The sequence below is a fragment of the Tympanuchus pallidicinctus genome, unplaced genomic scaffold (genome assembly GCF_026119805.1).
Source record: "Tympanuchus pallidicinctus isolate F22 unplaced genomic scaffold, pur_lepc_1.0 scaffold12, whole genome shotgun sequence".
In the NCBI taxonomy this organism is placed as follows: Eukaryota; Metazoa; Chordata; class Aves; order Galliformes; family Phasianidae; genus Tympanuchus; species Tympanuchus pallidicinctus.
This window is the reverse complement of record NW_026294637.1, coordinates 7,524,041-7,548,781: the sequence shown is the minus strand read 5'-3', so window position 1 is coordinate 7,548,781 and position 24,741 is coordinate 7,524,041. Positions and strand designations below refer to the sequence as shown.

General features: G+C 53.8%; 4 protein-coding genes across 5 annotated transcripts; 3 read left to right on the top strand and 1 right to left on the bottom strand.

Moving 5' to 3' along the window:
• The first annotated feature begins 1,148 nt into the window (after positions 1-1,148).
• PEX11A (peroxisomal biogenesis factor 11 alpha) lies at positions 1,149-5,673 on the top strand. The gene is made up of 3 exons (XM_052672150.1): positions 1,149-1,263; positions 1,463-1,578; positions 2,468-5,673. The coding sequence occupies exons 1-3, from the start codon at positions 1,208-1,210 to the stop codon at positions 3,022-3,024; spliced, it is 729 nt and encodes a 242-aa protein (XP_052528110.1). The 5' UTR covers positions 1,149-1,207; the 3' UTR covers positions 3,025-5,673.
• A 1,593-nt stretch (positions 5,674-7,266) lies between these two features.
• Positions 7,267-11,710, top strand: PLIN1 (perilipin 1). Its single transcript, XM_052672149.1, has 9 exons — positions 7,267-7,362; positions 7,509-7,567; positions 7,944-8,142; positions 8,258-8,340; positions 8,688-8,940; positions 9,149-9,366; positions 9,440-9,580; positions 10,108-10,341; positions 10,611-11,710. The coding sequence occupies exons 2-9, from the start codon at positions 7,523-7,525 to the stop codon at positions 10,977-10,979; spliced, it is 1,542 nt and encodes a 513-aa protein (XP_052528109.1). The 5' UTR covers positions 7,267-7,362; positions 7,509-7,522; the 3' UTR covers positions 10,980-11,710.
• A 190-nt stretch (positions 11,711-11,900) lies between these two features.
• On the bottom strand, positions 11,901-14,718 carry LOC128075253 (ras-related and estrogen-regulated growth inhibitor-like protein). Of its 2 annotated transcripts, none has more exons than XM_052671814.1 (4): positions 13,770-14,718; positions 13,433-13,486; positions 13,049-13,125; positions 11,901-12,972 (listed from the first exon to the last, which is right to left on the bottom strand). In XM_052671814.1, the coding sequence occupies exons 1-4, from the start codon at positions 14,119-14,121 to the stop codon at positions 12,559-12,561; spliced, it is 897 nt and encodes a 298-aa protein (XP_052527774.1). In that variant the 5' UTR covers positions 14,122-14,718; the 3' UTR covers positions 11,901-12,558. The 2 variants fall into 2 exon arrangements, with proteins under 2 accessions (XP_052527774.1, XP_052527775.1); XM_052671815.1 differs by having other exon boundaries at positions 11,901-12,966.
• Positions 14,719-14,781: 63 nt separating this feature from the next.
• Positions 14,782-23,840, top strand: KIF7 (kinesin family member 7). The gene is made up of 18 exons (XM_052671816.1): positions 14,782-15,101; positions 15,786-15,986; positions 16,080-16,497; positions 17,710-18,241; positions 18,326-18,469; positions 18,598-18,783; positions 18,905-19,089; positions 19,207-19,316; positions 19,440-19,574; positions 19,791-19,993; positions 20,086-20,283; positions 20,486-20,611; positions 20,926-21,102; positions 21,565-21,780; positions 21,944-22,150; positions 22,460-22,658; positions 22,753-22,902; positions 23,083-23,840. Exons 1-18 carry the CDS (start codon positions 14,798-14,800, stop codon positions 23,391-23,393), a joined length of 4,002 nt encoding a protein of 1,333 aa, XP_052527776.1. The 5' UTR covers positions 14,782-14,797; the 3' UTR covers positions 23,394-23,840.
• Positions 23,841-24,741: the final 901 nt, after the last annotated feature.

The following is a 24,741-nucleotide window of genomic DNA, read 5'->3' as shown; positions in this document are numbered from 1 at the left end:
TTAGTGCTGTTTAGCATCTGCTTCTCTCTTTTCAGAGAGGTGTGATAGATGAGTGAGAAGCAGAACCTGTCAGGCAAGCTGAGAAGCTGCAGTGAATTAGTGGGGTGGTGGTGCATTCTGAGGAAGGTGATGGATGGAGGGATGCAAAATCAATTCAGTAGATATTCTCTAGAAACACTGCTAAGGTAATCAGTGTTCTCCTCGCTCTGAGGTGCTCTCTATCTGGAATTCAGCTGTAGGAAAACATTTGGTGCGACAGGCCTTCCATCTCTGTGCTTCTTGGAGTGCCTCCCTTCTCTCAGCGACTGTCAGAGACCAACACCACCACTTTGCTGACCATCCTGAGGGGTTGAGGTGCGGCATCACACAGCCGGTTGGGATCCTGCGGGAAGAAATCCTCCTCGTCCTCCTCCAGACCTGTTCAGATGGCAGAAGAATCACCAGGGGATGCTGCCCAACACGCACAGACATCCTTCTGCCTTTCCAGATGCAAAGCACAGCACAGATGCAGCCCCCAGAGGAGATGCAGAACAAGGAGCCGTACAGTATCAGCATTCATGAGGTAATGGGGGAAAAGAGAAAGGTGATCGATGAGCTCCAAGTGGGAATGGGGTTCCTTGCAATGTAGGCAAGCCTGTTAGATACAGCACATTTCTGCTTGTTACATGCATTACTCATGGCCTGGGGACACCTGCCACATGGATACTGGGGGGCTACACGTCAAAAAAAAAAAAAAAAAGAAAAAGAAAAAAAAAAAGAAAGGAGAGAAAAGAGAGAGAAAAGAGAGAGAAAAGAGAGAGAAAAGAGAGAGAAAAGAGAGAGAAAAGAGAGAGAAAAGAGAGAGAAAAGAGACAAAAGGGGGGGGGGGGGGGGGGAGGAAAAAAAAAGGAAAAAGACAAAACAAAAAAGGAAGAGGACAAAAGAAAAATCCTTCGCAGTGAATAAACCCAACCGAGAGGCAAAAGACAACAAATGAACGCAGCTGCCTGCCCCGAGAGCCGCTATCCCAGCGCGGCGCTCCCGGGCGGACCCTTTTAGAGGTGACACCGCCCGCACCCCCCCCATCCCGCCCCACTGTGTACGGGTTGCCATGGCAACGGCGCCGCTCGGCCGGAAACGCGCTCCGAAGCGGAGGGTTCCGCCGTGAGACGGGGCGGGGCGGAGCGGAGCGGCCGCGCACCTCCCGGGGCGCCCAGCTGCCACCGCCATGCAGGGCTTCGTGGAGTTCACCAACCGCAGCCAGGGGAGGGAGAGGATCTTCCGGTGAGTGCTCAGCACCACCCCGGGTTCCTCGGGGCTCCCAGCCGCTTTCTGTCCCCGCAGCTCCCGGGCCTCCCCCCCCGTCCCCAATAACTACTCCCTCCCCCTCCCGGCTCCCACAGCCGCCCTGCCCTCCTTCTGCCATCCCTGCGAACTGTCCACGTTTCACCCGCGTGCCATTTTCCTCGTTTTTCCATTCCAGAGCCACTCAGTACACATGCATGTTGCTTAGCTATGTCGTAGAGCGTCATGCTGATAACAAGAAGCTGGTGCTGAAACTCAAGCAGCTGGAATCTAGCATGAGCTCTGGCCGTAAAAGTAAGTACCGGTGTGCAGAGGGGTCCTTCCCACGTGCCCCTTCCATCCAAACAACTCCTGGCCTCGGGGGCTTTCTTTGGGCTGCAGAACCCCCTTTAGTGTATTCCCAGAACTGACCACAGTCCTTATCCCTGCAGTAACCAGCCAGAATCAATAGGGCCAGAAAGATATTTATTGCTTCTGGGAGCTCAGTCATGCACCGTTCTGTACTTTCCTCGCACTCTAACTTGAATGCATCCCTCCATCCCATGTCACACTTGCTCCCCTTGTGCTGTTGCTGCTGTTGCAGTTTGTTTTCAGGCTGACCTTACACCTACTTGTCAATTGCTCAATTCCAGAACAACTTCCAGAGGGAAATACGCAAACTTAATACATTACCATAGGTTAGTTTTATTGTTGCAATTACTCTGGAGGATCATCATTTCTAGGAGAGAGAATCAGCACAGCTGTAATTCTCTTGCTTAATCAATTCGCTTGCAAAACAAATCTCTTAACAGACTTCAGGCCTAAATCCAGAGCCTTGCAGTTCCACTAACCTTGGGTGCTGCCAACATCTGCCACTGTTGTAGTGCTGCAGGTTATAAAAAGTATTTTGCATACTATTGTATTAACATTTGTGGGGTTGAAACCCAACCAGCAGGAGGGATGAAATCCAGCTTGCCCTGTGGTAAGGCTTAAAATGGAAGATACTGCTCCTGTTTGCTTGACAAATTCATGGCTGGGGAGGCACAATTTCACAATTTTCCTGAAGACAGGAGTTGTTTAAACATACAAATGCCCAAGGCCTGTTAAGGTTTTGAAATGTACACATGGAGCAGTGACGTTCTGGGTCGTGCACAGAGCTGTGCCCCTGCAGTAGCCATTCTGACCTTCGTGGCATTTCTTGCAGTGCTCCGGCTGGGCAATGTGGTGCACGCCTTGGTAGCAGCCAGGAAAACTGCAGAGCTTCCCGAAGTGCTTCCTCGCATCTGCCTGACAGCCTCCAACCTGACCCATGCTCTGTACTTCTTCTGCGACATGGTGCTGTGGTTGAAGAACGTTGGACTCCAGTCTGACATCAATAAAGCAAAGTGGCAGAACTGGGCTACCAAGTGCTACTACTTCTCACTGCTGATGAACCTGGCCAGGGATTGGTATGAGGTCTCTTGGAGGCTGGAACAAGCTGTACAGGAAGAAAAGATGAAGAACTATTTCTGGGACAAACAACATCAGCAGCTAAACTCTTCCAAATGTAATGGCTTGCATGGTTTTCTCTCCCTGCTGTTTCAAATACTCAGAAGTCATCCTCCTCTGCTGCTAGATCTGGTGAAGAACCTCTGTGATCTCTCAGGTCCTTTGGACACACTGGGGATCTACAAAACCAACCCAGGCGTGATTGGTTTCTGTGGGCTCCTCTCCTCTCTGGTGGGGATCCTCACTCTAGCAAGCCCAAACCTGAAGCTGTAGGAGTGATGTAAGAGGAACTGCTCAGTGCGCAGTGAGCCAGCAGGTTTGATCCTCTGACAGGTTCTTATTCTCCACATGGCACTTTAAAAATGAAGATGTCTCACTTTAACCTCAAAATGAGTTTGTTTCCCTCCGAGTAAGCCACTTCTGCCCTATGTCCTTCCCTGTGCCTTGGCAGATGAGTTTGGTGCCCAACAGAGCGAAGGTGGAAGAAGGCAGAGTAAGATTGCACAGACAGAAGGACTTGGAACATGGCTGCTAGATAAGGAAATATTGATGGTCCTGTATTTTAGTACAGCTTTATGCAATAGCTGCCTAGACTACTGTAGTATGTGTATGATTCATAACTAATCATGTTTACTAAGGAAAGCCAGAATTCAGCAATCAAACATTCCTATAGCCAAATTTTCTGTAATATGTTCAGACAAGTTAGAAACAGTGGTTAGATAGCCTTAAGTAAAGCCTGAGTGTTCTGACAGGACTGGATTGCTGGATCCTGATTTCTGTAGGCAGTGGTTTGATGATAACTGGAAAGGGGTGTCATCTGAGCTTTCAGTGATCCCTCTGTAACATGAACATGCACTGCTTACTCTGGTCCTACAGTTTGGTGAGTGCCAATTTACATCTCAAGAAATCAAAAACTTCTTTTCCTTTGATTATACAAGCCAGGATGGGTTGGCCACCAATTAACTCTTCCAGCAGGCCATGGCTGAGGATTTTGGTGAAGAAAAGCGTGTGGGAAATGCTGATCTCATTGCTGCTAATGCTGTGATTTGTATGGATCTGAGTGCAGTGAAGCTGTGAATCTGGAACCTGTCATAAGCACTACCTTTCCCATTACATCCACACCTTAATTCCTGTGATTCCAAGTGAGCCATTTTACATTAATGACAGTGTGATAAGCAGCTTGTTCTACTGTTTTAATTTTACTTGAAAAAGTCCAGTGTAATAAGGAGCTTTGGAACCTGCAGTTAAGGAGAAAAGGCCGTCTTGGAGCTTGTCAAGTAAGAAAAGCTGCAAGGGTGTTTCCAGTTGAGTAAGCTCCCAGAGGGGATGGAGTCACACTTGATCAGATACCAGAACGTCCTCGAGAAGAGAAGCTTATTACCTGGATTTGGGCATTCACGTTTCAGATTTTCTTTCCTGATTCTCTTATTCTTCCATCATGACAGCAAGATTTCTTGTGTGTTCTCTCACTGGTTCTACCGTTTGAAAATGCCTTATGTTTGCCCTGCGACTGCATAACTGCTCTTCAGTTTTCTGGCTGGAATGATTGCCTGGGTTGTGAGCGAGGTTAGAGGAGAAATGCTGTGTCCAGCAGTCTAACAGCTTACACGATGTGCTGTCTTTGTTGCTCCTGACTTTGCAGAGGATCAGTTCTAACAGCATCTGAGAAAAACTTGCACGTGGCATAGGACACAAAATTATTGCTTTTCTTCATCATTGCCGAGCCTGTGTGTTCTGTTGCTTTCTGACTGTAAGGGCTGCTTGTTTAATCAGTCAGGAGATGCGAATAGAGATTATCCTAACCAGGACCAACATACTTGATTATGATTTCTGATACTCTCTGTAAGCAGAATTAAAAGGTGCCAGTCACCTTTATTAAAGGAGGAGGCTGTGGAACTGAGCAGGCATGGAAATGCAGTGTCCCAGTTTACCTGAAGTCACTGTGGTCCTGCTTGGAATTACTTCCACTTTGAACCTGAAGCATTAGGCTGCCAATGAAGTGTTTGAAAATAGAGGTTGCTGAGCAGGGTAATTAAGTGTGCCTGAAGACCGAATATGGCCTGTAGCAGCTCTTCTTTTTAATATGGAAATGAATACCACTAAAAGTAGAGCACTCTGCAGGCCAGGCCATAATGAATGCATTGTTGTCTTCAAGGGTTTTTTCTTGCTACTTGTTTAGCAGTTGGGTTTTTGTTGTTGTTTCTTAGTTTCTTTATACAATGTGCCTTTGAGTTGCTGGCACTGTGAGGCCAATCCCTCCCTTGGTCAGATTTGAGCATTATCCCAGTGTCAGCAACCCAGTAAGGAAAGGAGAGGAGTCTTGGTGATGTATCAGCAGAGCCCTGGGCACTCTTTGCCTACAGAATCTTTCTTCTTGCAAGAGCCGCATTAAGAATTGCTCTCAGGAGACCTCTTGGGTACAAAACAGATCTTACACTGGTCTGCAGACTGATTCCTCTTTTTCCTATGTAGTTCATAGGCAAGGGGGAATGGATTCACACACTGATGTGGCCCTGGCTAGATGCACATCCCTGTGCCAAGCAAACGCTGTGCAAAGTCACAAAGCAGACCTTGGTGTTCCTCCTGGAGGGGCTGGGGTGGCTCAGCAAGTACAGACTTAACCTGGGACATGGGACAATGACTTTTCAGCCTTCCTCAGCCTTACCTCCATTTGGCATAACATGGATCAGAGCATATAGGAGTAACTTTAGTGGATGTTAAGCACTAATACTGCCTTTCTGCTCCCCTGCTGGGGGCTAACAGTTTAATGTACCTTAATGTAATGTGACTGAAGCCATAGAATTGCAATCAAATGGAGAAAATCCTTTTAGTGCCTTTTCTGTGTATGTTCCTCATACGACAGTTGGAATAAGGAGAGCTGTTTGAACACAAGCAATAAACTTTGATGCATATAACACTGCATCTGTGTGTGGCTTTGAGGATGGGGAAAAGAGGTTCTGAAGGAGTTCCCTCTCATATCACTGGGATTTCTGAAGCTGTTACAGATGTTTAATGATGAATTAAGGGCAGAGTGAAGGATGGCATCTCCAGCTGAGATGGGGAGAGATGGAGAAGGGATAACCAGTAAAAGTGAGCAATTGCTGGTAGCTCACTGCTCTTACTGCTTACTCCTATCCCCTGCAGCAAGAACTTTACAAACGTGAAGGCTCCAAAATGTCTTTCCCTGAACAACACACAAAGCATTGCATTCAGTAACAATTTAGCAAGAGTTTCCTTCTGAATAATTGCTCTTACACTCATTTCATAATAGCAGCAATTAACAGCAGAATAGTAAGCAAGATAAGTAATCTACTTATAGACAAGGCTTTCCTAATGTTAACATTGCACTTGGCATGATATTTCAGGAAGAGTGAGCTGCTCAGCATTCCCAGGTGAGCAGCAGGAGCAATCAAAGGTCTAAAAAGCAACATCTCCAGGGAGGGATCAAGTGAGCTGTTTTGTAGAGGAAAGGTGACTGAGGGAGGGCGTGTGGAGGGTTTTCTGTCAAGTGGAAGGCAATAAATTAGTCTCCAATCCACCCAAGGAGTAATACGTATCTGTTGCCACAAAGGAGAATTAAATCTTGTGGGCAATGACGTTTGAAACTTCTGTAAAACAAAACACTGAAGAGATTGCCCAGGAAGACAGAGCCCCACAGGAAGGGCAGAGGCTGTGCTGTCTGCTGATCCCTGCTCTCACTGGGCAGAGGGAAGGCTGACGCTGCCCCTGGTATCATGCCTGTTCACCGTGGCCGAGAAGGAAACCCGTGAGCAGGCTGCTGCCCTTTGTCCCACTGTCTGGAGAGCCCTGAATCACTGCAGCACTGTGCCAAACCCTGACAGACATCTGTGTGCCTCTGCACAGGGTGAGCCCCTTAATGCAGGGCTGTGGGTAAGCCCAGGCTCTTCCAGGAGTCGTGGAGCATTAGGATCACCCAGTCCAACCATCAGCACACCCCCACCGTGCCCACTGACCACATCCCTCAATGCCACATCCCCAAAGTTCTAGAGCACCTCCAGGGATGGTGACTCCACCACCTCCCTGGGCAGCCTGTTCCTCGCACAGGATACTGCCCATATGCCTGTCCTGCTGGTCCAGGTGAGTAAGGATCCAGCCAGGTCTACTTTCCCTGTGCCAACAATCCCTTCCTTTATTAGTGATAAGGGAAAGTGCTCCTGCTCATCCCCACTCAAAGTCCTTTTACCCTCCTGTCCTGCTGCTTGGCTACACCACAGCCACCTTTCCATCCCTCCCTCAACTCCATCATCTGTGCTGCTCCAAACCCAAGCTGCACACTCATACATTCTATACCCTATCCTCCTCCTCAGCGCCTTGGTGCGCTGCCACAGTACTGCACAAACACAGGCAGGTCTTAATCTCTTCTGCATTCATCATCTCCTCATTTGACATACAGGGATGATGGGAGCCTTTGGGGAGCTGTTTGCCCACTTTCCCCAGCAACTCATGCCCCCCTAGCCCAGCCCAGGTTGGAGGTGGAGCCTGGGGGTAGTAGTGCCCCAACACCACACAGCCCAGGCACAGGACCCAAGTGAGGATGGGCTGCCCCAGCAGAGGAAGAGCGTGTGGAGCATTGGCTCTAAGGTTTAACTGGTCAAAAGTCAAAGCTTGGGCAATGCCACAATCACAGCTCCCAGGGGAGCTGTGTGGCCCAGCCCAACTCCTGCACATCATGCTCTGAGCCCCAGCCTGGCTCAGACCTCACTGCACACTCTGCAGCTCTGCACTTTGCTTTGCAGGAGGACGTGGCACAATGACGGCGAAGAAGAATCAGCCCATGCAGAACGGAAGGGCCAAGGTGAGTGTGGGGAGAGGGAGAGGAAACAGGAGGAGGGGAATAGCTCATACCGTGCTGTCTTGTGTGTTATCTTTGCTTGTAATAATACAGAGCAGCCATCAAAGTATCGTCACTCACATGCCTGAAATAAAATAAACGAGAATCAACAAAGGTAACCTTGATCTAACAGGACCTATCAGCACGTATCAGTATTTATCCATGGGATTTCTGGGTCAGCTGGCTCCACGTCAAGATAAAATTAGCAGGAGGTGTATTTTCCTTGTTGAACATGCAGATTCACAGACGAATCGGGCCATGAAGCCAGACTCAGCTTTTCTTGAGGAGTGCTTTTCTTTTCTGCTGGCTGGCCCCTAACTGGTCCCCATCTGATGCACAGGAGAACGTGCTGCAGCGTGTCCTGCAGCTGCCGGTGGTGAGCTCAACCTGTGAAAGCTTGCAGCGGACCTACAGCAGCACCAAAGAGATCCACCCAATTGTGGCCTCGGTGTGTGAGGTCTATGAGCAGGGAGTGAAGGGCGCCAGCGCCTTGGCCATGTGGAGCGTGGAGCCTGTGGTACGCAGGCTGGAGCCTCAGTGTGAGTCCATCAGCAGGGATGTGATGGGGTATCCAACAGTGGGACACCACCTGCGCTCACCCCTGGCACAGCCCCCAGCCTTAATCTCCACCCTGCATGCTTTTGCCCAAGGCAGTCTCTGTGGCCAACAATTTGGCATGTCGGGGCTTGGACCACCTGGAGGAGAAGATCCCAGCCCTTCAGTATCCTGTTGAGAAGGTAAGTCATGGGTGGGAAAGCCTCTGGGATCCTCTAGACACTCCAGCCCCTCTGCAGAGCCCGCAGGATTTCTCCTCTGGGCCAAAATCCTGGTTCTCACCTGGCAACCAGTGAAGGCAAGGGGCTTCCAGAGGGTACCTCAAAGCAAGGACTTAGCACAGATGTGGTTGGATTGCTCCTAAATATAGGCCAGCAGGTCCTGCGTGGCTGGCTACCTGCAGCCCAGGCTATAGGAAATCGTCCTGCTGCTCTAGGGAATGTCTTCTTGCATGGCCCATGGTCTCTCCAGCTGCTCTGTGCCATCCAGAGCACATCAGAAGGGTTCTTCTCCATCTCTCTGCCTGCAGCTTGCCTCCAAACTGAAGGACACCATCTCCACCCCCATCCAAAGTGCCAAGAGCACCATCGGGTACTCCATGGACAAGATCTTGGGGCTGGCGGTGGGTGGCTATGAGACGACCAGAACCACAGTGGAGACAACAGCAAGGTACACGAGGAGCAACTCAGTGAGCCAGATGGCAGCTGCCGGGATGGACACCGCCCTAGGTGGGCTGGAGAAGCTGATGGAATACCTGTTGCCAGAAGAGGAGGAAGCAGGTAGTATTGGTGCCAAGATCACCTCGGGGTGTTTGCAGAGGGGTGTCCTGGTAAGGCAGGGGTCTGCTGGGGTGGAGGAAGCACCCAAAGCGGTCCCCATGGAGATGGGGACTCACTGATGGGGTGTAGGTGGAAAGAAAAAGATCCTGGTGTAGGGCTGTCCCACCAGGCTGTAACATCCCACACTCTCCCTGTGCTGTTCTACCTTTAGATCTGAAGCCCAAGAAGACCTGTGGACCAGCAAAGGTCTCCCAGCAGCAATCCAGGATATACAGGGCTCCCAGTGCTCCCAGCAGTGCTCCCAGCACTCTGGGCCGGATTGGAGCCCTGGTCAGCACCGCCTCTCACCGTGCTTACCAGCACACCGTCCAGAACCTTCAGCGTGCCAAAGCCAAAGGACAGGAACTGGTCGTCTGGATCCCCATCTTGGTGAGTCCCAGCCTGTCTCAAAGCCTTGGGGCCTGGAACTCACCCCGAGCACTGGTTTCTGTCTCCCCTGCAGGGCAATCTGGCCAAGCCGAGCCCACCTACGGTGCCGCAGAGCCATGGTGAGAGGCAGAGCACTGCAGGCAGCTGGAGGCAGAGCAGGGTGCCGGAGCAGAAGCAGGAGAAGACAGAGAAGGAGGACGGCCATGCTGGTGAGGTAGGGAAAAATGGAGGTAGTGGTGAGATGGGGTCATTCCAGAGCATCATCTCGATCCCACCATGTTCTCGGCCTCTTCTCCAGCAAACCAAATCAAGGCACTTCCCTTCTGGCATTCTCCCAGGGGCTGGGTGCGATCCAAAGGACCCAGCAACCGGCATCTCTAGCTCAGTCTGCCTTAGGAGAAAAAGCTCTGAACTCCCAAACAGGGCTGCAACAGCCTCTGGGCCAGGCAGTGCTCCAATTTCTGAATTGGCACCTAGCTCCCAGTTGTTGGTTTGGGGTCTCAATACAAAACATACTCCCACTGTGGTCCCAGGAGTGAACAGGAGGACCCTGGGTCTGGGGGGGCTCTGCTGACAGCACACGGGCTGGAGGACTTTCCCTGGTGGTAGCAGCTCTGCTGGGACATGGGGACAGAAAGCTGCGGGTCAGGGTCGGTGCCCTTCACCTTCACTTGCAGCAGAAGTGTGAGGTCCCAAAGGGCTGGGGGGGCTACCATAAGTGACGCTGTTTTCTGCCTGCAGGCAGGGGATGGCCTTGGACTGGTGGGCAGCGTGGCTCACAACCTGCAGAGTGCCTGTGCCTCTGGCATCTCCAGCATGAAGAAGGTCCCTGCTGTGGCCTGGGACGCTGCAGAGGGGTTGATCCTGTTCACACCCCGCAGGCTGTCCAGGGCCATGGAGACGGTGGATGCCCTGGGAGGGACGCTCATCAGTGCCCCTAAGCACCTGCTGGGCAGCCTGTACAGCTACGTGCCGGTGAGTGCATCCCAGCACCATGGGGACACACAGGGATCGGGTCCCACCCACCTCCAGCAAAACCCCTTCTGGTCCACTCCCTGTATAAAGGCGAGGCACAGGTTAATACTGGGACCGCATTCCCTTCCTCCACCCATCCTCTTCCTACCTGCTCTCCCCTGGGGCTGTCCTACGGTCACCTACTCCTTACTCTGAGGGCCTCCATGGAGACAAACCTCCCGTCCCAAAGTCTCCCTAGGGAGAGCCCTACTGCTTAGCCCAGCCCTCAGCTCCGCAGGCAGTCCAAGGACGAGGCGGCGGCGCGGGGCAGCAAGCCGGGTCCTGAGGCCGAGCAGAAGGAGGAGGAGGAGAGCAAGCCAGTGGGCACCAGCGCCGAGGAGAAGGCCCAGCTGAGGGGTGACTGGCGGCTGTACCGCGGCCACCACCCGCTGTCCTTCCTGGGCCTGGAGGACCCTCTCTTCATACGCAGCAATCTGTACCGCAGCTCAGCCCTGGAGCCCGAGGCTGTGCCGCGGAAATCGGCCTTCGCGCCCTACAGCCGGCGCGTGAGCGAGGGCTCCTACCGCTTCAGCCCCGAGGCCATGTACAGCCGGGCCTACTATGCCAACCTCTACAGCCCAGCCTTCAAGAAGGAGTGACTCTGAGTGGGAGAACCTCGGCCCCAAACTGCCCCCAGCACGCTTTGCCTTCACGTACCCACATCCCACATTGCCTGCTTACCCACATCCCCAACACGGCACAGATATGGTTGTCCATCTTGGGTTGTCCATCTGCCCATCTGTGGTTGAGGGTCCCTGCTCTGCTCCAGGCTCGGTGACAGCTGTGCCAGGGGATGTCCCCTCCTTGGGGCCAAGAGGAGAATAAAGGCAGCCCAAGGGGCTGCTGTTAGAGGAGTAGAGAAGAGGGGATGAGTGAAGGAGAAACAGTGAAGGAGAAAAAGGGACCAGCCAGCTCTGACACTGGGCCAGCTGCTGCTCGTTAAACAAGCAGTGTCAGACAGGTGAGGTACAGAGCATTGAGATGGACCGGAGGGAACACAACCATCAAACATCGCAGAACAACATAGAATCATCACAGAATGGCTTGAGTTGGAAGTGACTTAAAGCCCATCCAGTCCCACCCCCCTGCCATGGGCTGGTTGCCCCCACCAGCTGAGGCTGCCCAGGGCCCCATCCAACCTGGCCTTGAGAACCTCCAGGGATGGGGCACCCACAGCTCGGGGCATCCTGGGTCCTCATCCTTCTTTCCACAGTTTTGGGGTCAGAGACAAGACCAGAGCACCAGTACCCCAGCCTCCTGCAGGAAGGCCCCATTCCCACAACTTGTGATTGTACCTGCTGCAGTAATAAACCTTCCCCCTTATTCCCCATCACCCTTTGCATAGTCTGCTTTACAAGAGCTGCCTACTGGCTGCTGAGCCTTAAAGGGCTGGGAACACTGAGGGAGGGAGAGCACTGACAGTGCAGAGGGCTTTTTGCAGTGCTTGGGCAGTGCCCAACATTGTACGTGCCCCTTCCTATGCCTGGAGTACAAACTCAGAGCCACCAGGGGCTTCCTGCCAAAGATTTATTCCATTTGCAGAACAGTGCAGAGCAATCTGTCTGCACTGCACATACACAACCTCCTTCCTACACACTGCATTCCCAGGAACAGCAGAGAAGGGGAAAGGCCTCCCTGCCCCCCTCCTCTTCCTCCCCGGGGACAGGCAGGCTCAGAGGTCTGCATTTATGAGACACACGGTACAGTCCCACACCCTGGGAAAAAGCCCAGTGCCTGACTTTCCCATGCTGAGCCTGGGCTGTCACCAAAAGGCTGCAGGAGGGAGGTCAGCAGCACAGTACTGCTTGGAGTCACATAGGATGAGATGGGGTGGGAGAGGATGAGATGCAATGGGATGGAGGGTGAAGGACTCTGCCTGCTGTCCTCCAGGCTCAGTACTGGCACGGCCAGGATGCCAGGGTGACAACAGGGACACGGAGCAGGACGTAGCTGCATGTCCTCCCTGCTAGCCCACAGAAGGAGCTGGGGATGCTGCAGACAATAACAGAGCCAAGAGCTGAGGGCTGAGCAGAGGAAGGCCCTTGCCTTGCTGGTCACGTACAGCCAGAGACCCAGATCATGGGGTTTGGAGAACCTGCCACGCTCCTGGGACACATCCAATCTGCACAGAACACAGGAGGCCTCATCCAGCTACACAACAAGAAACAAAGACGCTGCTCAGAGTGAGTCCGTCCGCTTACGGGCAAACACTGCCGACACCGTCCTGACGATGCCTCGGATGCCGGCACCTCTTTTCAGCCTGGTGTCGGGGATGCGCTCAGCCAGTCCATGGAACACCATGAGAGCCCCGTGGTAGGCCTCGGCCGCAGAGACCTCATAGAAGCCACAGTCCAGAGACAGGGCCAGGAGCCGTCCCTCCTCGCTGGAGACAGCCCGCCGGTGCTGCAGGTCCCGCTTGTTGCCCACGATGACGATGGGCACCTGCTCCTGTCCCTCCTTGGCCGCCCTAATGAACTGCACTTTGAGGGGCAGGAGGTTGAAGCTGGCGCGGTCGCAGATGCTGTAGACCAGGATGAAGCAGTCTGCCCACTGGATTCGTTTCTCCTCCGAGGAACCATCATCAGCCTGGTCCTGGGGAACGGGGAAAAGGAACGGATTGGGTTTCCTCTTTAGGAGGAGGGCACACAATGGGAAGGAGCCCTCTCACCTGTGAGCTGGGGACATCCCAGATGTGGAAGAGAACCTCTCGGCCATCCACGGTCACCGTGTGGCTGTAGATGAATTCTGCCCAAAAAGAAATGAGTCTGAGACTGTTTGTCTCTACAGACAGTTCCCTCACAGCTGATCTCCTCCAGAACCTTTAGGGACCCAGGGCTGTCCCTGACTCAGCCCACGCACAGCTGCACTTTCTGCACCCCAGTACAATGACAGTACAGCTCCTGATCAAACATGAACATCAAGCCTCTGGGGAGCTATAGAATAATATGGGAGAGGACAGGAAGGAACCAAACCCTGCAGGAGGATCTGGCTCGCCCTGCAACCTCCCTGTCCCTAACAGGAATGGAACGGGGCTGGCATGGTCAGCACTCACCCATGTCTCCGTACTCCCCGATAAAGCGCCTCGTAAGGAAACGTACAGTCAGGGCTGCAAAGGGGAGAACAAGGATCACAAAATAATCCTGAACCTCTGAGACTTTCATCTTAAACCCAGCCCACACACAGCTTAGACCTGAACACACTCAGGATGCATCCCCCCACAAACTCCCACTGCCGGGACCAACCTCTGATTTTCCCCTTTCTGAACACCAGCAGAGGCAGGACTGCTCTCTGCAGCTCATTCTACAAATCCCGCTGCAGTCTGCAGCCTATTTTTGCAGTAGAAATGGGTTTCCCTGCCTGTAAGCTCTCAGCTCGCTCTCATTCCTCACCTGATTTCCCCACGCTGTCTGCTCCCATCACCAGCACATTGGCTTCTGCTCTCAGGGCGACAGGGCTGGGCAGCTCCAGGAGGGCCGGGTGCTCGGGGGTGAAGCTGGCACTCCTGCGCAGCCGAAGCCCCATGGCAGCACTCCCAGCTCCTCCACGTGCACCCAGAGGACCTGCCAGGGCTACGGGGTACTGCCTGCAGCTGCAGGCAGCGGGATTCAAAATGTTGCTATGGGTTGGATCATCCCCACAGTACGTCAGTGCCGGGGCTGGCCTTGTCACCTCCCAGCACGCAGGGCTGGCTGCAGAGTATCCCAGGAGGCTGCCCACGCTGCTGCTCCTCAGCTGGGACATGTGGTCCTTTTGTCTCTTCTCATGGAGGCTGGAGGATCACCCACGGAGCATCTCATAATGGAAGATGTGTCTCAAAGCACATTAAGCGTCTCAGAAGTGATGGAGTGCATCACAACTAATGGATCATCTTATAGATGATAAAGCATCTCAAGGCTGATGGAGCATGCTGTGATCGATCACAGAGTGACTAAGATGGAAAAAGACCTTAAAGATCACCCAGCTCCACCCTGCTGCTGCGGGCCAGATGCCACCCACCAGTTCAGGCTGCCCAGGGCCCCATCCAGCCTGCAATTGAGCACCTCCGGGGGTGGGGAGCATCGTGATGGAGCACAGCACAAGTGATGGAGAACCTCAAAAGTGATGGACTTGTGGGTACGAGCAGATGTGGAATTCTTCACGGGGCAGCGAGGCCCCGGCACCGCCTGCCCAAAAACCTGCGGATGCTCCAACCGGGTGGGATGGGGTTTTAAGCAAAGCCGATCCGGTGGGCGGCAACCAGCCTGCGGCAGCGGACGGAACCGGACGGTCCTAAGACCCCTTGCGACCCACGCCATCGCACCACTCTACGAGCGCCTCAGGAGCGGCGGAGCACATCGCGCCCCGATCCCACCCACCGCTCCGCCGGGCGGAGCCGCCTGACGCCATCGCAGCGCGCCGAGCAGCGCTCCGCCCCGCCATGGGCCCGGAGGGGGCGGCGGTGCGGGTGGCGGTGCGGGTGCGGCCGTTGCTGCCCAAGGAAGTTCTGCGTGGGCACCGCTCCTGTCTGCGCGGGGATGCGGCCACCGGGGAGGTGGCGCTGGGCCACCGCCGCCGATTCCGCTTCGCCGCCGTGCTGCCCGAGGCGGCGGGGCAGGAGGCCGTGTACGGCGCCTGCGTCCGGCCGCTGCTGCGGGCCTTCTTCCAGGGTTTCAACGCCACCGTCTTCGCCTACGGGCAGACGGGATCCGGCAAGACCTACACCATCGGGGAAGCCAGCGTCGGTGAGTGGCGGGCAGCGGCTTCCCGCCCAGCTCATCTCCATCACATCCCCATCCCGTCATCCCATCCCCTGCCGCCGTCCCATCGCCCCCATCCCACCCATCCCTCTTTCCAAAGATGTTTCAGTGGTATTATTGGATCTATAGTTACCTTAGTGAGTGTGGCCACAGGTCAGCTTTGGTTAACTTCGCCGTTTGGGAACGCTGAGTTATGTCCATACTTTGAGATTCGTCTCTGCTTCGCTCTCAGCTCAGGCTGTAGCTCCAGGTGTGGAGTTGCAGTTCTGCATGGCTGCTGGAGACAAAAGCAGAACAGCTTAAAATCACAATGGCAGAGCAGGCAGATAATGAGCTGGGAGAGCTGATGGGGAAATGCTGCTCCTAAGGGCAGCACTCTTTAGCTTTGCGCTCAATATCTGTTATCAGTGGGAACGCTGACGTCCTTTTTTCTTCTTGAGGAAGAACTGTTGCGTGAGTCCACCACCACTGTGCAGTGGTGAGGTTTTCCCCAAGTCCTAAAATCCTTGCAGGAGTTTGAATTTAGGCAGTGCAGGGCTCTAGGAAGGCCAGGGGGGCTGCTCCCCTCTGATGAAACCTACACTGCAGCCCTGGCTCCAGCCCGTCCCCAGCCAGCGTGGCTTCAGGCACAAGCCATAACCCATGATCGTGTCCATGTCTCTTTGCCAGCTTCCATCAATGAGGATGAGCAGGGCATCATCCCACGAGCCATGGCAGAGACCTTCCAGCTCATCGACGAGAACGACCTCATTGACTACACAGTGCGCGTGTCCTACGTGGAGGTGTACAAGGAGGAGTTCCGGGACCTTCTGCAGGTGGATACGGCCAGCAAAGACATCCAGATCCGAGAGGATGACAAGGGCAACATCGGTATGTGCAGCTGCCCTGGGCTTCCTTTTCTCCTCAAAGGCCATTGTTTGGTTTTGTCATTTTGTTGGGTCCCTTATCCATTTGCCGTTGCAGTGCTGTGCGGTGTGAAGGAGTCTGAGGTGGAAGGACTGGATGAGGTGCTGAGCCTGCTGGAGATGGGCAACACGGCCAAGCACACGGGCGCCACGCACATCAACGCGCAGTCGAGCCGCTCACACACCATCTTCACGGTGACGATGGAGCAGCGGCGCGGCGCTGGCCGCGTCACTCGCCTTGCCCTCTCCAACCAGCCCACCATCCCTGCTTCGGGGCAGGTCCTGGTTTCCAAGTTCCATTTTGTGGACCTGGCAGGCTCAGAACGGATCATCAAGACAGGAAACACTGGGGAGAGGCTGAAGGAGAGCATCCAGATCAACAGCGGGCTGCTGGCCTTGGGCAACGTCATCAGTGCTTTGGGGGACCCTCGGAGGAAGGGCAGCCACATTCCTTATAGGGATTCCAAAATCACCAGGTACAGATGGGGAATGGGACTCCACACATCCCATGGGCTGGTGGCCCGGCAGCAGGGACGTGAGGCGTCTTGGTGGTCCTTCTCATGCCCAGCCTACCTGGTTTGCTGGCAGAGACCCCAGGCTGAACAGGAGAAGCTCACAGGGCAAGTCATCCCTTCTGCTTTCACGCCAGTGAGCACAGAATTGGGTGGTACCTGGCTCCAACAGTTGTTCAGGTAGAAACTTGGTCACGATGCAAGTTGTTACTCCTCTATCCTCTGCCATTCAGAGAGATCTATACAGGCTCAAGCACTATACCCAGGAGAACCTCATGAGGCTCAACAAAGCCAAGGGCAAGGTATTGCATTTGGGTCACAGCAAACCCCACTGTCAGTACAAGCTGGGGATGTAAGGATGGAAGACAGACCAACCAAAAAGGTCTTGGGGGTACTGGTGGATGGCAGCTAGGCATAAGTTTGCAGTGCGCCCTTGCATCTGAAAAAGCCAGTTGTATTCTGGGCTGCATCCAAAGCAGAGTGGTTACCAGGGCAAGGGAGGAGATCCTGCCTCTGCTCCGTGAGACCTCATCTGCAGTACTGCATCCAAAGGTGGAGTCCTCAGTACAGGAGAGACACAGACCTGTTGGAGCACATCCAGAGGAGAGCCACAAAAATGATGGAACACATCTAAAGGACTGAGAGCTGGGGCAGCGCAGTCTGGAAGGAGAGGAAGCTTTGGGGAGACCTGAGAGTGGCCTCTCAGTACCTAAGGGGGCTGTAAGAATGAGGGGGCAGACTCTTTAGTGGGGTCTGTTGTAATAGGACAAGTGGAAATTATTTCAAACTGTAAGAGAGGACATGTAGATTCGATATAAGGAAGAAATATTTTTTTAGCAGTAAGGATGGTGAGGCACTGGCACGGGTTGCCTAAAAAGGTGGTAGATGCCCCGTCCCTGGAGACACGCAGAGTTGGGCTGGACAGGGCTCTGAGCACCTGATCAGCTGTCAGTGTTCCTGTTCGGTATGGGGGAGTCAGACCAGATGACATTTAGGGATCCCTTGCAACTCAAACAATTCTATGATTCTATTTAATCATTCTGCTCTCTTCAGTAGTGCAGAGCACGTGTATCATTCTCTTTGGGTTTAGCCTCTGGAAAGGACTGGAAACCTTCTGGTTGCCTTGTTACCATGCATCCCAGCCATCTCAGTCACCGCTGTCTGTGCTTTGTGCAGGATCCTGAAGGACTCCCTGGGGGGCAATGCCCAGACTGTGATGATAGCTTGCGTCAGCCCTTCCTCCTCTGACTTCGACGAGAGCCTCAACACACTGAACTACGCCAGCCGAGCTCAGAATATCCAGAACAAAGCGGTGGTGAACTGCCGCAAGGAAACAGAGCAGGTGGAGGAGCTCCACCTGCAGATAAAGAACCTGCAGAAGGCGCTGGAGCAGCGGCACCGCTCCGAGACACGCATCATCAACCGCTCAGACGCCACCAAGCGCTGCCCCCAGGAGCCCAACGCTCGGCTGCTGGCTGAGTGCGCGCACTACCGCACCTGCACAGATGCCGCTTACCGGCTGCTGATGGAGCTGCAGGAGGACAGCAACCTGACCGTGGAGCAGATCCTGCGGGTGAAGGAGTGGCTGTGCGCGGTGGAGAGCGAGAGGAGCGAGCTGACCTCGGCCGGGCTGGATAGCGGCATCGAGAGCACTTCTGCAGAGGATCAGAGCCTCGAGGCACAGGGGTGCAAGCTGCCCAAAGCTCAGGTAGCAAACGGCTGGGGGGTTTGGGCTCGGACGCACTGTCTGCCTGTCCTGTATCTGCAGACTGATGTCTCTTCTGTATCCCAGGGGCAGGCGAGCACTGAGAAAGGCTGTGAGGCCATCAAGGACAAGCACGTGGCCAACCTGCAGAGACAAGTGGAGCGCCTGGAGGAGGAGAACCGGGATTTCCTGGCTGCCTTGGAGGATGCCATGGAGCAGTATAAGCTGCAGGTATTGCTGGGATGTGCTTTCTTAAACGAAACCTGCCCCGCTTCAGGGTGCAATCCAGCCTTGGAGTTCTTCTGCAGGACCTCTGGGATCTGTGTTACTTTGTGACATTTTTCTCACTGCCTCCCTAGAGTGACAAACTGCAAGAGCAGCAGGATAAGATCTCAGAGCTGCACGTGCGCCTGGAGATGGCGATGCCAAATCTATGTGTGCCAGAGCTGCTGGAGAACCTGCACCTGGTGACTGCCACCCAGCGACCACACACAGCCCCGCTGACAGCCACGAAGCCCCATAGCCTCAGGGGCCATTGTCAGAAGGTGAGTTGGAGCTCTGCCTTTTTGCTGTACCTAGCAGCAATGCCCAGCCAGGAGTCAGCTGCCTTCCTTAATTCTGGCTGTCCTGCAGCACATCTCATCTCTTTACAATTCTCTACCCCAGCAGCTCAGCAGCAGTTCCTCCTTAAAGGAGGACTCGGTCAGCTGTCACCCAAACCTACCCAGCAGTGCAGAGCTCAGGGACATGGCCCTGCAGAGGGAACACAGCCAGGGCTTGGAGAAGGCAGCCGAGCTGTCCTCAGAAGAGGATGAAGAATGGGAGCTGAGGCGGTCCCTGTATCAGCGCCGGTGAGCTGAGGCTGAGCCAACACTGCACACTGCCATGACAGTTGAGCAAGTTAGAAATGACAGTGCTCCAGCAAGGGGGTGCCTAGACCCAAGTGATCAATTTGCTCATCTTTGTAGAAATGGGATTCCCAGCTGGAGCAGGAGAGAGGTGAGCAGCAAGCTGAGCGAGGAGCCGAGCGGAGGCCATCCCTTCTTGATTCAGGAGGAGCAGCTGAAGCTGCCCAAAGGCAAGTGGCAGCTGTAGGCTGAAGGGCAGTTCTCCTGGTGCTGCACTGGTCCTTGGCTGCAGCTCTTATGTGTGATTGTCTTGCTGTCCCCTGGGCATCCTTACCCAGCAGTTTGTGTTGCAGAGGCGTGCAGGAAGCAGGAGCGCCCTGCAGGGAAGGACTCGGAGTGGAGACTGGTGCAAGCGCAGCAGAAGATCCGGGATCTGGCCATTAACATCCGCATGAAGGAGGAGCTGATCACAGAGCTCATCAAGACAGGTGCAGAGCTACTGGTGGGCAGAGTGTGCAGCGGGCAGCTAGGGAGCTGCTATGTGGGATATTCAGTCCCTGCTTCCATCCTCACATCCTGGTGTGCTCCACCCCTGCACTTTCTGTAGCTACCTACCAAAGGCCTTGGGGAGCGGGGGGGACCTGCCATCCTGCAGGGCTGGGACAGCAGGGACCCAGAGGTGAGCATGAGTGGTTGTGTTACAGGCAGGGACGCGCAGGCTCTGAACAAGCAGTACTGCCAGAAGATCGGTGAGCTGGAGCAGGAAGCAGAGCAGGTGCGGGCTGAACTGAGTGACAGCCAGAAGCAGCTCCAGGAGCTGGAGGGCAAAGAGCCCTGGGACCCTGGGGAGAAGCACAAGCTGCAGGAGTACCGCACACGCGTGGCAGCTGCCCAGAGCAAGGCACGGGTGAGTGTGGATGGAGAGCACGTGGCTCTGCCCTGATGGGAGCTGGCAACACTCTTGCCCAGAGCACAGGGGCAGCTTTGGTCCTTCGGCAGGTTCTGAGCAAAAAGAAGCAGGCAACCGAGAGGCTGGTGTCGCTTTCGGCCCAGAGCGAGAAGCGAGTGCAGGAGTTGGAGAGGAACATCCAGCTGATGCGGCGGCAGCAGGGCCAGCTGCAGAGACGACTGCGGGAGGAGAGCGAGCAGAAGAGGCGGCTGGAAGCAGAGATGAACAAGCGGCAGCACCGTGTCAAGGTAGGAACCAGCAGGAGCAGGGCCAGCTCCAGGGGTGACTGTGGTCAGCGCAGCACTGGGCTTGGGGGTACTGTGCTTTTGAAGAGTAGCCAAAGAGGCGCTGCTGTGAGAACATTAACTGCCCATCAACCCGCAGCCCTTGGTTGTATAGAAACAGCTCACGCCCCTTTGAGATGGCTGACGGTAGCTCCTTCCCCTGTAGGAACTGGAACTGAAGCACGAGCAGCACCAGAAAATCCTGCGCATCAAAACAGAGGAAATTGCAGCTTTCCAGAGGAAGAGGCGGAGTGGAAGCAATGGCTCCGTCATCAGCCTGGAGCAGCAGCAGGTACAGGCACCATCCTGGCCAAAAGGAGCTCCTGCAGCAGCCCATCAGCTCACAGTGTCATTCAAATCTGACAGCAAAAAACTCAAATCGTATCTTGCTTCCAGGACCAGGATTTCTTATAAATCAAAACATCAATAAAAAAGCTGCAAAACATTTGCAGAACGGTTGTGGGAGATGGAGCATGACAGAAGTAGCGATGTCAGGGCTGCGGGGGTTAGCAGAGATGGAATCAACTCTGCTGCCCTCGAGTCTAGCAGTCCCTGGAATTGTTGCTGTATGCACGCATGTGTGTGACTTACGTCTTCTCCCTTCAGAAAATTGAGGAACAGAAGAAGTGGCTGGACATGGAGATGGATAAAGTGCTGGAGCAGCGCCAGGCCTTAGATGAGCTGGAGGATGAACTGAGGAAGCGTGAAGCTATCGTGGCCAAAAAGGAGGCTCTCCTGCAGGAGAAGAATGGCCTGGAAAGCAAGAGGCTGCGCTCCAGCCAGGTAGGACAAGAGTGTGACACCTGTGTCCCTGCTTCATTGTCAGCAAAGGTGGGAGGCTGAAAGACAGCGGTGCCACCTGTGGCTGGCAGAAGGCTGCACGTCGGGATAAGGTGATGGTGTTGGGAAGGGGGAAGGAAATCTGTTTGTGCTGCACCTCACCAAGTTATTGTGATAGTGCTTGGTTTAATGGTACAGTAGAAAGGGGCTGGGGACTTGACTTCCCATTAGAGCAGCCAAGCGTAGAATCATTAAGGTTAGAAAAGACAACTAAGATCACCAAGTCCAGTGCTCAACCCACCCCACTGTGCCCATTGACCACAACCCTCAATGCCACATCCCCACGGTTCTTGAACACCTCTAGGGATGGTGACTCCACCACCTCCCTTGGTAGCCTATACCAGCACCTCACCACTCCCTGATAATATTTTTTTCATAATGTCCAACCTGAAACATCTGTTGCAGGCCCTGACAGATGACATAGTCCGTGTGTCGAGCCGCCTGGAGCACCTGGAGAAGGAGCTCACAGAGAAGAACGGGCAGCTGCGCCACGGCAGCGCCCACGACCAGCAGCAGATCCGTCAAGAGATCAGCAACCTGCGCCAGGAGAAGGACCAGCTGCTCAAGCAGAGGCTAGAGCTTGACAACAAGCTGCGCCAGGGCACGTTGCTGTCCCCAGAGGTACCTGTTCTTTGGCTGGGCAGATGCTCCTCCACGCCCCCAAATGGTGCATGTCCCACCTTCCTGCCAGCGTTGTCTTGGCTGTGAGATGATAAAGGAGGTAGGGATGGGGGTCATACGGGAAATCCTTTGCTCTCTACTAACTGCTGCTCTGCACTTGCAGGAGGAGAGGATCCTGTTCCAGCTGGATGAGGCAATCGAGGCTCTGGATGCAGCTATTGAGTACAAGAATGAATCCATCACATGCCGGCAGCGCGTGCTGCGGGCCTCAGCCAGCCTGATGTCCCAGTGTGAGATGAACCTCATGGCCAAGCTCAGCTACCTCTCCTCTTCTGAGACAAGAGCTCTGCTCTGCAAGTACTTCGACAAGGTGGGAGAGAAGGCTGTCTGTGCTGGAGGGAGCTGTAGTGTGTGAACAACCTCTTGTTTTCCTCTGCTGCCTTTTTTTCACCTTACAGAGCTACGTGACCCTTTAAGTCCCTGCTTCTCCCAACACCTGGGAACAGGGTTTAAATACCAGGGATAGGAGGCATACATCCCTGTAGGGCTCTGCCACACCAGTGTAGCCACACATTGCTCTTCTTTCATATGATACACTAAAAATCTAACTTGGTGAAGCACAGCAGGGTGAGGAAAGCTGCCCAGGCTCTGAAGGAGCTTGCTTTTGTGCCCTGGCCAGGTGGTGACACTGCGAGAAGACCAGCACCGGCAGCACATTGCCTTCTCAGAGCTGGAGATGCAGCTGGAGGAGCAGCAGCAGCTGGTGCACTGGCTGGAGGCAGCCGTGGAGCGGCAGCGCCTGGAGATGGACCGGCAGCTCACCCTGCAGCAGAAGGAGCACGAGCAGAGCATGCAGCTGCTGCTTCAGCAGAGCCGTGGTAAAGGCCCAGTTCCCAGGACAGCACTGTTGTTGCCTTTCCTAGGGCTCGCAGCTTGCAGTATTGATTGCAATGACCTGGTTTTCCCTTGCAGAGCACATGGAGGAGGGGCTGGCCAGCAGCAAGCTGCAGTACGAGGGGAGGATCCAGGTGCTGGAAAAGGAGCTGAGCCGTTACATGCGGGCAAACCAGGAGCTGAGCCAGAGGCTTAATAGCATTAATCTCCATCCAGGAGCAGCCAAAGGTGAGAACAGGCACTGGGGGTGCTTTTCCTACCAACTTCAAGACAGGATTTTAAATTCTTTTCCCCAGTGGGAAGACAGCTGAGCCCCCAAGGAATAGCACCGGCAGGGAGCAAGCACTTTCCAGGAAGCACTTCTGATGTAGCAGTAGAGATCCTAAAACTCATCTCGCTCTTTCCCAGCAGGAATGGAGAGAAACGCACTCACAGGGACCTGTGAGGAATTCAGCCACGGGGAGCTGCCCCTGCCTCCTGCAGAAGAGAACCATAGGGGCAGGGATGAGAGCAGGGACCTGGTGCATGCTCCTCTGCCTGCAACATGGAGACGTTCCTCCCTGCCCACCGACAGCACCGGAGACCCGAGGCACGAGGTGCACTTGCCCCGCAGCCTGGGCCCTGCCAAGCCACGCCGGGAGCCCCGCAGAGCCAGCCTGAACGTCCCCCCCCTGCCTTACCACCCAGCAATGATCGATGTTAGGAAAAATCCCCTCTAGGCACAGGCTTAATGCTTAGCTAGCACAGGGCAGGAAGGATATTGCTGGTGTGAGATTAGAAGCCTTTCTGCCCTCTAAACCAGCCTGATGAGGCCCAAGAAAGAAATACAACTTTTCACTTGCAACAAGTGTGCAAGGTGTGGGACAGACAGTTTACACTGTGTTGCTGCCTGTCTGGGCAGCACTGATCCAACACTTTTCCTCCTGCACCCTCAGCATGAATGCTGGGAAGCAGGAGACACCTCCCACCCTGTCCTCTAACACTAAGAACATTTTTACAGCTTGGAAACCTCTGCTGGAGGGCCTTCTCAGCTTTGACAGCCTGAGAGGGAGATGCTCAGCAGTTCTGGAGAATTTGTACATAGATTTTTTTTTTTTGTAGTAACTTTTCTAAAGAAATACATTCCTACTGTAACTTTTCTAATAAAGCAGAGTGAGTTCTATGAAGCAGTCATTTGTCAGAGACTTCGTGGACATGGCATGTAGGAAAGATGCTTTGTTTAAAGCTCACTGCATGGGAACTCAGCCATGCAGTGCCACAGTGGTGCCTTCATGTTAGAGTATCTGGTTCTGTAAATGCTCAGAATAATCTGGACAAATACCTTCTCATGAAAAGGCTTTTCATTTACTAGTTCAGCATTTCTTCCACTCACAGGAAATGTGGAAGGCTTCCTACAGTAAGTAGGCAAAGCACCACCAGACAGCAACACAGGTGCCTGAAAAATCCAGGATAAAAGCAGCCCTGGTGCAGCACCATTTTCTGCTTCTGCAAGACAAGAAATAAAAGCCCAAGTACCTGTTGAGGAGGGCAAGAGGGAGGGAAGCAGGCGCTCGTCCCTCTGCTTGACTCTAAAAACAAGCCCTTCTGTTTCAGCTGAAATCATGAGCACTACCACAACTACTCTTCTAGGCATAACACACTAAGAGCCAGCATCTGAAGCACAGTCACCTTCCTGCACACTTAATCTTGGCTGCAGGGCTGGTTTTGGTGCTTGAAACAGGAACTTAGCATTATTGAGCACTCTAGGTTTGGCTAAGCTGCACATTTAAGATCAGAACCTTTATTTTCTACAGAGATATTCAGTAGAGAAAGGGAAAACTCATCCTACTTTCTCAGAAATAATTAGTCTTAGAGCTCAATACTTCCCAAAGCTCATAAGAGAAGTGCACCTATCACTTAAGGACACCATTCCTCCACTTGAAGAAGGAAACAGCCAGCTTTCCTTCTCTGAACAAATAGATTTTCCACGAAGCAAATACCTTTGCATGAAAAGCAAGTTCCATTTGACACCATCAGCCCCTCAAGGCCTTAAAACCAATCAAAAAGCTTCAGAATTGCCATGCCTGG

Excerpts from the sequence above, each read along its gene's own strand:
- PEX11A (XM_052672150.1), top strand. The coding sequence starts at position 1,208 with ATGCAGGGCTTCGTGGAGTTCACCAACCGCAGCCAGGGGAGGGAGAGG. Across the intron at positions 1,264-1,462 it reads GGGAGGGAGAGGATCTTCCG|AGCCACTCAGTACACATGCA; the intron begins GTGAGTGCTCAG and ends TTTCCATTCCAG. Across the intron at positions 1,579-2,467 it reads CATGAGCTCTGGCCGTAAAA|TGCTCCGGCTGGGCAATGTG; the intron begins GTAAGTACCGGT and ends CATTTCTTGCAG.
- PLIN1 (XM_052672149.1), top strand. The coding sequence starts at position 7,523 with ATGACGGCGAAGAAGAATCAGCCCATGCAGAACGGAAGGGCCAAG. Across the intron at positions 7,568-7,943 it reads TGCAGAACGGAAGGGCCAAG|GAGAACGTGCTGCAGCGTGT; the intron begins GTGAGTGTGGGG and ends TCTGATGCACAG. Across the intron at positions 9,367-9,439 it reads TCGTCTGGATCCCCATCTTG|GGCAATCTGGCCAAGCCGAG; the intron begins GTGAGTCCCAGC and ends TCTCCCCTGCAG.
- LOC128075253 (XM_052671814.1), bottom strand. The coding sequence starts at position 14,121 with ATGTCCCAGCTGAGGAGCAGCAGCGTGGGCAGCCTCCTGGGATACTCT. Across the intron at positions 13,487-13,769 it reads AGACAGCGTGGGGAAATCAG|CCCTGACTGTACGTTTCCTT; the intron begins GTGAGGAATGAG and ends TCCCCTTTGCAG. Across the intron at positions 12,973-13,048 it reads GGGATGTCCCCAGCTCACAG|GACCAGGCTGATGATGGTTC; the intron begins GTGAGAGGGCTC and ends CCCGTTCCCCAG.
- KIF7 (XM_052671816.1), top strand. The coding sequence starts at position 14,798 with ATGGGCCCGGAGGGGGCGGCGGTGCGGGTGGCGGTGCGGGTGCGGCCG. Across the intron at positions 18,784-18,904 it reads TCAGGGGCCATTGTCAGAAG|CAGCTCAGCAGCAGTTCCTC; the intron begins GTGAGTTGGAGC and ends TCTCTACCCCAG. Across the intron at positions 20,612-20,925 it reads TCAGCCTGGAGCAGCAGCAG|AAAATTGAGGAACAGAAGAA; the intron begins GTACAGGCACCA and ends TTCTCCCTTCAG.